General features: G+C 39.9%; 1 protein-coding gene across 4 annotated transcripts in view; it reads right to left on the bottom strand.

Annotated features, from left to right (window-relative positions):
• Window positions 1–14,132, bottom strand: part of gak (cyclin G associated kinase) — a 111,455-nt gene that overhangs the window by 59,953 nt on the left and 37,370 nt on the right. For all 4 annotated transcript variants that reach the window (XM_048592374.1, XM_048592380.1, XM_048592388.1 and 1 more), the window contains exons 7-9: window positions 13,641–13,730; window positions 10,498–10,633; window positions 911–1,023 (exon numbers count right to left, since the gene is read on the bottom strand). In XM_048592374.1, the coding sequence (XP_048448331.1) occupies window positions 911–1,023; window positions 10,498–10,633; window positions 13,641–13,730 (339 nt within the window). The remainder of the gene's footprint in view (window positions 1–910; window positions 1,024–10,497; window positions 10,634–13,640; window positions 13,731–14,132) is intronic.

Raw genomic sequence — 14,132 nt, 5'->3', positions numbered from 1 at the left:
TTTCCCTAAGCAAAACAAAAATCAATCACCAATTATTCTAAGTGACAGCAGACTAATGCTCTTCAATGTTTATTCTGTCTCATTGCTCTTCCAATGCAAATAATTTCCCATTAGCACCCAGAAACTCACGAGATCTCCTGTACACTGATTTCAAAAACCTATGGCTCCAAAAGTAATGGCAAATACCCTCATACACACAGATCAAAACCCACATGCCGCAAGTTCAACTTTAAAATAGATTATATTAAAATATACATAAATCACACACCATACATCACAAGTGACAATTGTTACAAAAGGCCCAGCGCAGTCAGCTAAAGAAATACCTGCCCATCAGCACAACAGGATATGAAATAATGATCAGATCATCTTACCTTCAAGAAAGATCTACATTGTATTCAAACACTGATGATAAGCAGCTTATTTGCAGACATCAAAAACAGAGGAAATCACAGTGACATTTCCTCCATTGCAATCAGATCGAGACATATACAAATCAATTAATATTTTCTGTTCCTAAAATACCAGACTCAAATGAAGAGACTCAGGAATGTTGTGAGTAATAGAGTGAACAGCTTGATTTAATCATTGCTCTGGTTGCTGATGGGCTGATTATTAACATACATGATCCAGCAAATTAACTTAGCCAAGCCTTTGGTCAGTGGAATCATGTGCCAACTGTGTCACTCTTTAACAACTTCATGACCTGCAGCACATTCAAAGGTTACTGTTTTCCTGTATTCAAACGTTTTGTTTTTAATTAGCAAAAATAAATAAACCAGGGATCAAGCAATTTAATGCATTAGCCCATTGGTATTTAACTGTTGAGATTTTAATTTATATTCAAATTCCCTTTTGAATGTGGTTTTAAATGCAAGATAAACCCCCTATTGTACAACTTGAGAATTACCTCTGTAATTGGGGATTTAAGATTAATATTCCTAGCAGCAGCGATCTCCTGCAGTTGATTCACAACCTCCGTAATAGTCAATCGCTCTTCAGGATTTATCTTCATCATATTACCTACAGCAATAAAACAGTAAAAAATATAGGCCATCATACTACTTTCAGTCAATATGAGTTAACAAATATGGCAAAAACATTGTACAAGGATTCACTCTAATTTCCTCCACAGATTCCACTTAGCTAGCTGTCCACCTATCTTCTCCTTTATCCATCTTCTTTCCGCTTCCCCCTTTCTCCCTATTTATTTCAGAATCCTCTTCCCCTCCCCCGTTTCTGAAGAAGGGTCTAGACCCGAAACGTCAACTTTCCTGCTCCTCTGATGCTGCTTGGCCTGCTGTGTTCATCCAAATCTACACCTTGTTGTCTCAGATTCTCCAGCATCAGCAGTTCCTACTATCTCTGTAACAAATTAGGAATCACAGCTTAAACGAAAATAAGGAAAATTGTACTTATACAGTCCCTTCCCATATTTGGACTGTTTCACAGTGTTACTCAAACATGAGCAATTTTAGATGCAGCCTAATTTGGCATAGGCATACCCTGTAGCCAACTCGCATCCGGTAAGGTGCTAAAACAGCAGTGAGATAACACCCCGTCAATCTGTTTTCTCTGTGTTGGTCAGCCAGGATATTGGAAGAATTCCTTTGCTTTTATTTGAGAAGTGTATTGAGCTCTTTTGCACTGACACAATCAGAAAATTGAGGATCAGCACCATTTACAAGGCATTACCCCAGCGACATTGCACTGAAGCATCAGCCAAGATTATGTTTTCCAGATCTGCAGCATACCTTGAGTACCTAATCAGCATAGATTAACAGTAATATATCACACCAAAACATGAAAAAGTGACCATCATGCACTTCAATTTGCTTCAGCCAACATTATGCATAATAAGAACATAACATAAGAACTAGGAGCAGGAGTAGGCCGTCTGGCCCTTCGAGCCTGCTCCGCCATTCAATAAGATCATGGCTGATTTTTTCGTGGACTCAGATCCACTTACCCGCGTTCTCACCGTGACCCTTAATTCCTTTATTGTTCAAAAAAAATCTACCTTTTCTTTAAAAACGTTTACTGAAGTAGCGTCAACTACTTCACTGGGCAAGGAATTCCATAGATTAACAACCCTCTGGGTGAAGAAATTCCTTCTCAATTCAGTCCTAAATCTGCTCCCTCTAATCTTGAGGCTATGCCCTCTTGTCCTCGCTTCACCTGCCAGTGGAAACATCCTCTCTACTTCTATATTATCTATTCCCTTCATAATTTTATATGTTTCTATAAGATCCCCTCTCAATCTTCTGAATTCCAATGAATATAATCCCAATCTACTCAGTCTCTCCTCATAAGCCAACCCCCTCAACTCCGGAATCAACCTAGTGAACCTCCTTTGCACCCCCTCCAGTGCCAGTACATCCTTTCTCAAGTAAGGAGACTAAAACTGCACACAGTACTCCAGATGTGGCCTCACCAGCACCTTGTACAGCTGCAACATAACCTCTCTGCTTTTAATTTCAATCCCTTTAGCAAGGAAGGACAAAATTCCATTTGCCTTCCTAATTACTTGTTGTACCTGCAGACCTACCTTCTGTGATTCATGCACAAGGACACCCAGGTCCCTCTGCATAGCAGCATGCTGCAACTTTTTACCATTCAAGTAATAATCCTTTTTACTATTACTCCTACCAAAATGTATGACTTCAAATTTATTTACATTGTATTCCATCTGCCAGACCTTTGCCCACTCACTCAATGTATCTATGTTCCTCTGCAAAGTTTCACAATCCTCTGCACACTTTGCTCTGCCACTCATCTTAGTGTCATCTGCAAACTTTGACACACTACACGTGGTCCCCAACTCCAAATCACCTATATAAACTGTAAATAATTGCGGTCCCAACACCGATCCCTGAGGCACACTGCTATTCTAGCTGGCAGTCAGTGACTAGTGCTCATTTATCCCCACTCTTTGCTTCCTGTTAGTCAACCAATCCTCTATCCATGCTAATACTTTACCCTTAATGCCATGCATCCTTATCTTATGCAGTAGCCTCTTGTGCGGCAGCTTGTCAAAGGCCTTTTGGAAATCTAGGTACACCACATCCACTGGGTCCCCATTGTCCACCTCGCTCGTAATGTCTTCATAGAATTCCAAAAGATTTGTCAAGCATGACCTGCCCTTCATGAACCCATGCTGCGTCTGCCCAACGGGACAATTTCTACCAAGGTGCCTTGCTATTTCTTCCTTGATAATAGACTCAAGCATCTTCCCCACTACAGAGGTTAAGCTAACTAGTCTATAATTCCCCATCTTTTGTCTACTTCCCTTTTTAAACAGTGGCGTCACATTTGCAGTTTTCCAATCTGCTGGGACTGCCTAATGGGACACTTCAGTTCTTTTGTATTTTATAAAATGAATGCAGGTCCCTGATTGCAGTCCCACCCTTTGTTCAAGATATACCGCCAATTTGTACGACTCCAGTTCCCTGCCTGGAATAGCAGGAGGTTTACCCACAACTAAGAGAAAAAGGGATAGCATATGTGATCTAAGATTTTACCATATAGATCACAAGTAGATAGGGATATTCTTTAAACAGACTCTTGAAATACATTTACTGTGGCTTTGCACAAGACATTATGAACAAAATGTGCACAGAATTGGAAATAACCTTACAGCATAGATTACAGTGCAGGAGCAGGCCATTCACCAATTAAGTCTGCATCCCACCCTATCCTATCCCTGTAACCCTGCATTTCCCATGGTTAATCCACCTAACCTACATATTCCTGGACACTATGGGCATTTTAGCATGGCCAATCCACCTAACTTGCACATCTTTGGATTGTGGAAGTAAAGTGGAGCACCCAGAGGAAATCCATGCAGACAAGGAGAGAATGTGCAAACTCCATACAGACAGTAACCCAAGGTTGGAATCGATTCCTGGTGCCTGGCACCGTGAGGCAATAGTGCTAACCACTGAGGTACTATGCCTAACCCTAACAGGCTAAGAAGTAGAAAAGAATGAAGTGGGAATAAACAGTTTGTTCTCCGAATGGAAGAAAGTGAAAAGTGGCAATCCCAAAGGATCTGTATTGTAGTCTCAGCTTCTCACCACATACATTCAAGATTGAAACAAGGAAATTGAGAGCTGCATGAGGTTTGCAAATGACATTAAAGTCAATCAGCACAAGGTTATGTTGATCTCAGCAGAACGTTACAAATAGACTAAGCCAAGTAAGCAAAATGTAGTCAAGGTGATTGAGAGATCATCCATTTTGCAGGTGAGCTTTGGACCTCATATTCACACCTCTATAACATCAATTGACTTTGTTGCTACCTCAGCTCAGCTGCTCCTGAAACACCCAAGCATGCTTTCATTTCCTCTTGAACCACTATTCTACAACAATCCTGCCTGGTCTCTCATATAATTCTCTCTATAAAGCTGAGGTTATGTGAAACTCTGCAACACAAGTCTAAACTCTCAGCAAGTTCCATTCCCCATAATCCCCATGTTCATTGATCGATGCTTGGATCATGTACTAGATATGATATGCAACATTTAAAAACACAATACTATAGTAGGCGCACAAAGGAAATATCCCATAAATGAATGCACTCTTACTTTATTTCTGAAAGAGGGACATTTCAGTTATACATTCTAGGTTTGTAAAAAAAAAAGTTATGCCTAACATATCCAAACTTTTTTGTGGCCTCCTAAATTATTTTAGTGTTGATTTAGTGGTACATTTAGCTCAAGATGCTTTAAGATCAGTACATTGTTGGAACTTTGGATTACAAGAAGAATCAAAAACCTTGTGATGAAGCAGCATGTGCCCAAATGAAGTGTGGCAATCTAAACTTACCTGTTTGTTTGGCAAAGTAACCTGGTTAAGGAAATGCTTGTGATAGATGCAATGCCCACAAGGGGCAGTGAAGTGATCTATTTATTAGAAAATGAGTACAGGTGTTTTTAAGCAGGTAACTTGTGACGTTATTGTGTATTTATTGAACATAAATTGCAAGTAATCGTGGTTTCATTATTTAGTTGTTGCTAGTATCAGCATTCTTTCTGACTGTCCACTATAAACGTTTGTATGCTATAAACAGTGAATTCAGCAAAGCGTTTGACAAGGTCTTACAAGGTAGACTGGTTAGTAAGGTTAGATCACATGGGATTCACAGGGAGCTAGCCAACTGGATACAAAATTGGCTTGAAGGTAGGAGACAGAGGATGGTGGTAGAGGGATGCTTTTCAGACTGGAGGCCAATGACCAGCGATGTGCCCCAAGGATCAGTGCTAGGTCCATTGCTTTTCATCACTTATAGAAATGATTTGGATGTGAATATAGGAGGTCTGATAAGTAAGTTTGCAAATGACACCAAAATAGGTGGTGCAGTGGACAGTGAAGAAGAATACCACAGAGTACAATGGGACTTTGATCAGTGGGCCAATAGGCCAAGGAGTGGCTGATGGAGTTTAACTTAGATAAATGTGAGGTGTTGCATTTGGTAAGGAGAACCAGGACAGAACTTAAACAATTGATGGTAGGGCCCTGGGGAGTGTTGCTGAACAAAAAGACCTGGGGTGCAGAATATCAGTTCCTTGAAAGTGGAGTCACAGATAGACACGATGGTGAAGGCAACATCAGGCACACTTAGAAGTTGGGATATCATGTTGCAGCTGTACAGGACATTGGTGAGGCCACTTTTAGAATACTGCATACAAATTCTGGTCACCCTTCCACAGGAAGGAAATTGTTAAACTTGAAAGGGTGCAGAAATGAACACAATGTTGTTGCTGGGATTGGAGGGTTTGAGTTACAGGGACAGGCTGAAAAGGCTGGGGCTTTTTGCCCTGGAGCATCAGAGACTGAGGGGTGACGTTATAGAGGATTATAAAATGACGAGGGGCATGGATAGGGTGAATAGCCAAGGTCTTTTTTCCTAGAGTGGGGGAGTTCAAAACCAGAGGGAATAGGTTTAGATGAGAGGGGAAAGATTTAAAAAGGATGAGGGGTAACTTTACGCAGAGGGTAGTGCGTGTATGCAACGAGCTGCCCGAAGAAGTGGTGGAGGCAGGTACAATTACAACCTTTAAAAAGGTACCTGAATAGGCATATGAATATTAAAGGTTTTGAGGGATATGGGCCAAATGCTGGCAAATTGGGGACGACATCAGATTGGGATGTCTGGTCGGCATGGACAAATTAGACTGAAGGGTCTGTTGCCATGCTGTACGACTCTATATTTGCTCCTGAACAAGCAATGCACTGTTGTTAAAATTCTTATCTTATGTGTAATTGCCTCCAATCCAACAAAACTCTGAAATATCTGTACCCCTCTAATTATGGTCTCTTGCACTCTTGCGTATTCAGCTGAATAATTGCTCCACCATTGGTAGCTGTGGTATCAGTTGCTCAAGTTCTTAAGACCAAAAGGTATAAGAGAAGAATTAGAGTCATTTGGACCAACAAATCTGTTCCGTCATTTGATCATGGGTGATATGTTTCTCATATCCATTCTCCTACCTTCTCCCCATAATCCATGACCCCCTCACTACTCAAGAACCTGTCTCTGTCTTAAATACACTCAATGACTTGGCCTCCACAGCCTTTTGGAGCAATGAGTTCCACAGATTTACCAACTTCTGGCCGAAGAAATCCCTCATCTGAGTTCTAAAGGGTGGTCCCTTCATTCTGAGGCTGTGCCCTCGGGCCGTCTCTCGTACTAGTACAAACAGCTTTTCAACGTTCACTCTATCCAAGCCTCTTAGTATTCTATAAGTTTCAATGAGATCCCCTCCATCGAACTGAGATCCAGAGGCCTAGCCTGCTCTTTTCAAGCCTTTCATTCCCAGGATCATTTTTGTAAACTCCTCTGAACTGCTGCAATGCCAGCACATCCTTCCTTAGATTCAGGGCCCAAAACTGCTCCCAATATTCCAAATATTCTGATAATTCTGACCAGAACCTGATAGAAACTCAGTACTACAACCCTGCTCTTGTATTCCAGCCCTCTCAATTCAATGATTACATAGCATTTGCCTTCCTAACTGCCAACAGAACCTGCATGTTACCCTTAAAAGAATCTTGAACGAGGACTCCTGAGTCCCTTTATGCTTCAGATTTCTGAAACCTTTTGCCATTTAGAAAATAGTGTACACTTCTATTCTTTCTACCAAAGTGCATTAACACCTCATACTTTCCCACATTGTATTCCATCTGATAATTCTTTGCCTACTCTCATAGCATGTCCAAATCCTTCTGCAGTATCCTGCCTCTTCAACAACATGTATCCCTCCACCTATCTTTGTGTCATTTGCAAACGTAGCAACAATGCCTTCGGTTCCTTAACAATCTGATGAATGTATATCACGAATAATAATGGTCCCAAGATGGACCCCTGCAGGACTCCACTAGTCACCAACTGCCATGCTGAAAAAGACCTCGCTATCCATACTCTTAGCATTCTAGAGTCCTTCCATGACCTTCATTGATTTCAATCATTCCTGAAAGATCACCACCAATGCCTCCATCAGCTCCTCAACTATCTCCTTTAGAACCCTGGTGCGTAATGCATCCAGTCCAAGTGATTTATCCAACTTCAGATCTTTCAGCTTCTCCAGCATCTTCACCTTAGTGATGGTCACTACACTCACCTCTGCCCCCTGACTTTTGTGAAGTCCTGCTAAGCTAATAGTTTCTTCCACCATGAAGATTGATGCAAAGTACATATTCAGTTCTTCCACCATTTCTTTGTGCCCCATTACTCCTCCTCCAGCCTCAATACAAGGCAACTTTTCCACATCTAACCTGTCAATACCTTAAGAATCTTATATTTTTCAATAAGGTCACATCTCATTCTTCAATGTTGCAATGAGTACAAGCACAACCTACTAGACCTCGCCTCATAAGACAGTCCCTCTTATTATCAGTCATAGAGTCATACAGCATGAAAACAGCCCCTTCAGTCCAACCAGTCCATTCCAAACATAATCCTAAACTAATCTAGTCCTACCTGCCTGCTCCTGACCCACATCCCTCCAAACCTTACCTATTTATTTCTAGACTGCCTCTAATGCCAGTGCTAAAGGGCACAAAATTATTCACAGTATTTCAGCTGTGGTCTGATTAGTCTCTTGAATAGGTTTAGCAAAAGCTTCCCACTCTTATAGTCCATTCCCTTTGACACAGAGGTCAACAATCCACTTGTTTTCCCCATGACCTGCTGAATTTGGATGCTAGCTTTTTGTGATCCATGGACGAGGACTCTCAAATCCCTTTGTTCTGTAGATATCTGCAGTCCTTCTCCATTAAAATAATATTCAACTCTGCTATTATTCCGGCCAAAGTGCATAACTTCACATGTCCCCAAGTTATTTTCCACCGGCCAAGTTTTTGCCCTTTCTTTTAACTTGTCCATATCTCACAGCAGACTCTCTGCTTCATCCTCATCACTTGTCTTCCAGTACTTTGGGTCATCTGCAAACTTAGCTATAGTGTATTTACTTTCCTCATCCAAATTATTAATATACATTGTAAATAATTATGGCCCCAGCACGGATCCCTGTGACACTCAAATAGTTACAGTGTGCTATGCTGAAAATGCTCCTTTATCCCAACTCTGTCTTATTAGTTAACCAATCTCTATCCATGCTAATATCCCACCTCCAACACCACGGGCTCTTATCTCATTAAGTAGCCTGAAGTGTGGAACACTATCAAACCATCTGAAAATCCAAACATATAAAATCTCCTGCTTGCTACCCAACAACTGATATTTGGATTTAGGCTGTAGATAAACTATGACCTAACCGAATGGTGGAACAGATTGAAGAGCTAAATAGCCTGTCCCTTTTGCTATGTTCTACAGTCTACAAAGTTTTGTTCCCTCCTGAAGCAGTTCATGAAAATTCTTAATCACAATATAGTATGTATCAAGAAGAATGTTTGATCTACAAGCTTTACGGATCTAAAGAAAGATTTAAAAACAATTTGCAGTGTAGTGCCTTAAACAATAAAAAGTAAGATGTTTCAAATTATTTTATTGAAACAACCTTAAGCTAGACCTTGCTATTTAAGTATGATTTGGTTGAAGCATCACACCAATTTGACAAGCTGTAATAAAACAAAGTTCGAACCCAGATTTTTATAACAGTTCTCAGTTCACAAGCTCATTGAAAGTTAAAAACGAAGAACAATCCGTTGAGATTCCCTTATTCATCTTTTGAAAGCAATGGAATGTGAGATTAGCCATGACTATGCATCGCCCTCTCGTTTGGCTCCTCATACATTCTTTAAGCTCTTCTTGTCCATAAAGCTTCTTCCTAGAGCTTTGACACAATTCCCATAAAACTGCTGGCCACCAGTTCTCCTTCCAACCTCAAGATAAAACTGTAAATGGTCCCTCTCCTCAGGTTCTGTTACAAATCCTTTCAAACCGCTGTCACCACTATCCCTAAAGAAATTTGCAAGATAAATTACAAAAAAGGGTAATCTCTCTTTCCTGCCCAAGTTTCTTAATAGTGTCACTAACAGTCCCTATTAACAGCTGTTCACCCTCCTAGCCAGATCTTTATCAACTCCTCTGTCTATCCAACTGCTCTTCTCTCTCTTCGGGCTCTATCCTTTACCTTATCATTTACTCCTGACCCCATCCCCCTCCCTATTTTCTGCATATAAACTGATGTTTTCCCAGCCACCATCAGTTCTGAGGAAGGGTCACCAGAAACGAAACGTTAACTCTGATTTTTTTCTTCACAGATGCTGCCAGACCTGCTGAGCTTTTCTAGCAACTTCTATTTTTGTTCCTGATATACAGCATCCGCAGATCTTTCAGGTTTTTTTACTTAATATTGTTGCCTCCCAAATCTTGTTCATCTTTTACACATCTCCTGGCTTCTGCCTCTGCCACTATCTCAGCTCAACTGTTGTCAACACTTCCATTCATACATGTGCCAACTTATTTCACAGTGGATCTTGGGTTCAGTCACAACCTATGCACCATTCTTCACCAAGTTGTTATTTTCATTCTTGAATTTCATTTCCTGAATGGCCTCGATTTCACCTGTACCTACAACCACCTCCAGTTTTACAACACTTCACTCTGAACTCTTTCTACGCCTCTAGCCTTTCTTCACTCTTCTAATGGCACCTGTCTTCAGTTACTTCCTCAGCACGTACCAGAAAACCCTCTGCAAGTTTATCCATCTAACTCTCCTCCACATCGTCCTTATGACACAATACAGACGTAATGCTACTGTTGCTAGATGTATTTTATACCATTTTATCACGTTTTCAATAGTTAAAGAGTGTCATTCATAAAATAAAGCCCAGATTATTCTAGCTACTTTACAAATTAAAGAATCCACACCACAGGATTAACCCTGTGCACTCCCACACCCAAGTTCATTGCTGCTAAATAACCAAACAATAATTTACTTTTATTTGTGAGTCAACGAGTCAGTAACATATCTGCAAAATGAATCCAGAACATTGAACTGAGAAATAATGTAGTTTGCAAAAGATACTTACGAATAAGATCATGAAAAACAGTGTATCTGGTATCATTCAAAGGAATTGAGTATTTTCCATTTACTATTCCAAGCTTAGCACCATCTTCAAATGGATGCTGCTTAAAGCACAAAAGGTAGAGGATGCAACCTAAAGCCTAAAGAAAGTTACAAAATACATTTCACTAAAAGCTCCATGTTAATTACACAGGTTAACTCAATGCACAACTGCAATTATCAGCAGGTACTTGCCTGCAGGTCAATTTGCCTTTTTCTATTCGGGGAGGTTTTGCTAAAATTATTCAAGGTACTTGGTAAACGACTCCTGGAATACTGTGAACATCTAAGGAAAGATGTCCAGAGAAGGTTCACTGGGCTGATAAGTAAAGAGGGACTGTCGTACGAGGAGAGGTCAAATAGATAGTGCCTGTGTTCATTGGAATAAAGAAGAATGAGAGGCAACCTAATTGAAACATACAAGATTCTTATGGGACTTGATACAGCAGATGCAGAAAAGCTGTTTTCCCTGTGGGAGAGTCAAGGGTCAAAGGGCATAATCTCAGAAAAATCAGTTGCACATTTAAGACAGTGATAAGGAGGAATTTCTTCTCTCTTTGCAATTCTTTACTGCAGAGGGCTGTTGACACTGGGTCATAAAATACATTCAAGCTGAGATAGAAGGATTTTCAATCCATAAGGGAATCGAGGGTTATGGGGAAAAGGGAGGAAGGTGAAGTTGAGGATTATCAGATTAGCCATCATCTCATTGAATGGCAGAGCAGATTCAATGGGCTTAATGGCTGACTTACTCTCCTCCATTTTATGGTATTATTGATAAATGCTGCTGGGTACCCTGAACCTGATGAGATGCATATTAAAGAAAATAGCTACAGAGATAGGGAAGGTGCCAGTGGAAAACTGGCAATGTAGCACACATTCAAAAAATGGAGAAAGACAAGAACAGGTAATTGTAACCCACTTATCTTAACATCTGTCATTGGGAAAATGTTAAAGTCTATGATAAAGGATGTTTTAGCAAAGCATTTAGACATACATAAAATAACCAAGCAGAGTCAGTGTGGTGTCACGAAGGGGAAATCATGCCTGACAAAATTCTTTGAGGGCATAACAAGCAGTACAGATAAAGAAGAACCAGTAGATGTGATAAATTTAGATTTCCGAAGGCTTCTGACAAGGTACTGTACGTTAGACTAATTAATAAAATAAATTTAAGGTGTTGGGAGTAGAATAGTGACATGCAGACAGAATTGGGTACAGTTGGGTAAAGGGAACAGTTTCAAGATGGCAACCAGTCGCTAGTACCGCACGGATTAGTGCTGGGGCCACAATTATTTTTCAATATATAGCAATGACTTGGTAAGTGAACTAAATGTACTATCGCCAAGTTTTCAAGTGATATGAAATTAAATGAGAAGGCAAGTAGTGAGGATGGTACAAAGAGTCTACAGACAGATATATAGATAAATTAAGTAAGTACTGGCAGATGGAATATAATGTTGGAAAACATGAAGTTGTGCACCTCGGCACAAAGAAAGGAAAAGCAGAATATTATTGTAATGGAGAAAGACTGTAGAACTCTGGAGCAAAGAAGGATATGATAGTCCTGATGCATAAATCATAAAAAGCTAGTATCCAAGTTCAGCAGGGGATATGGAAGGTAATTGGGATGTTGGTCTTTATTTCAAAGGGAATGGACTATAAAAATATAGTACCTTGCTGAAACTATGCAAGTCACTTCCCAGAGTACAAATGGAATAACAAGCACAGTTTTAGCCCCTTTTCTGAGTAAAGATATATTGGCATTGGATCCAGCCCAGAGAAGATTCACGAGGTTGATTCTGGACTTTTTTACATGGAGAGATTGAGAAGATTTGGATTGCACTCATTGGAGCTCAGGAGAGAAGGAAACAAATTTATTGAAACATATAAGATTCTTAGGGGGCTTGACTATCTTGTGGGAAAACCTAGGATCAGAGGGCATAATCTCAAAGTAAGAGGTCCATGGGGGAAACTGTACCAAAGGTTTAGATTAGTAATGGAGAGGAGCAAGGAGAAATGGAACTAGAACTTGCATAAAGGATTAACTTTAGTGGAACAAGAAGGGATCTATCCAGGGTGAAAGGAAAGTAAAAACTGACACAATGACGAGTAATGGAACAGCAAATGGTAAAGAGAAAATCTTTCAAGGATGCTAAGAGGGAACCAACGACAGATGAAAAGGGAGATGGAGATTATGATGAATGCATGTCAGATGAATTTTTCAACTGAAAAGCAAGCCAAATACAAGTTGAGAGAGGAAGTAAAGAGAGAAATAAGACTGGCAGAGACAGAATGGCAATTAAAACAAAAACAACTCCAAAAAGCTTCTAATGGCATGTAAGTAACAAACAGGTCTGTAAGGTGGAGTGGTCCTTTGTAGGATCAAAGAAGGTGATATGTGCATGCATAGAGTCACAGGGCAAGGTCAGTTCCATTACTAAGTAACTGGCATCTGTTACTGAGGAGAGGATGCTGACAAAATAGCAGAATATATGAAGATGACAGAGGTAATGATTGGGATGAAAATTTCTCAGTAAAGCGTACTTGAAATGTTGGCTCTGATTAGTGTTGATAAGTAACCTGGTCTAGATAGCTTCCATCTCAGGTTGTTCAAGGAATTGGGAGTGAAGATAACAGAAAGACTTGCCATAATCTTACAAACAAATCAATTAGAGCTTGAAGAACTAGCACAGATTTATAAAAGACAGAGCATGTTTGACTCATCTAATAATCCAGAGACAAGAGTTCAGATCCCACCATAGCAGCTGGATAATTTATACTCAACTAACTGAATAAATCTATAATCAAGAGTTAGCTTCAGACACGGTGACCATGCTGCTACTAGATTGTTGTAAAAGTCCATCTGGTTCACTAAATCCTTTCGAGAAAGAAATCTTATTGTCCTTAGCCGACGTGGCTTACAAGTGGCTCCAGGTCCACAACAATATTGTTAAACCTTCAACTAGCAAGACACTTAGTTGTATTCAAGGCATTTCACCAATAGCTTTTGAAAAGCAATTAAGGATGTGCAATAAATCTAGCTGTACCAGCAATCTCCATGTCTCGCAAATGAATGCAAAACTGAATTAACAAATACAAACATACCCATATATCCTGTTTTTCATTGATTGGATAGTTGGAATAAAGATCTATTATTTCTGGTGTCCGGTACATTGGGGTTGTGTTTCTTGTAATCTGGTAAACAAAGACAAAACAAAAAGCTTCTTTATGTTTCATTATTCGTCATGGTTGAAATGAAAATACACGTTGATGCTTAGTAGGAGTATCATTGACAACATAATTCCATTTTACTTCAGAAGATAAATCAATTCCTACTAGAGATTATAAGGCTAGAGGTTACAAAACAGCACATACAAACAGAAGTCTAAAATTATGAAATATGAATCCCACAAGCCGTGTTAAGATTTTACAAACAATGACCAGACCAGACATAGAGTAATGTGCTCCATTTAGGTTACTGAAGCACAAACCAACAACCAGAATCACTGGATTCTGATTTACAAATAGATATTGGACACTAGCCAAATTAGAAATACAGCCTTAAGTCTTAAACAGATCAGCTCCAGGGTTGACAGG

This window comes from Rhincodon typus, chromosome 3 (genome assembly GCF_021869965.1).
Source record: "Rhincodon typus isolate 14 chromosome 3, sRhiTyp1.1, whole genome shotgun sequence".
Taxonomy (NCBI): Eukaryota; Metazoa; Chordata; class Chondrichthyes; order Orectolobiformes; family Rhincodontidae; genus Rhincodon; species Rhincodon typus.
This window is presented reverse-complemented; position numbering and strand designations above follow the sequence as displayed.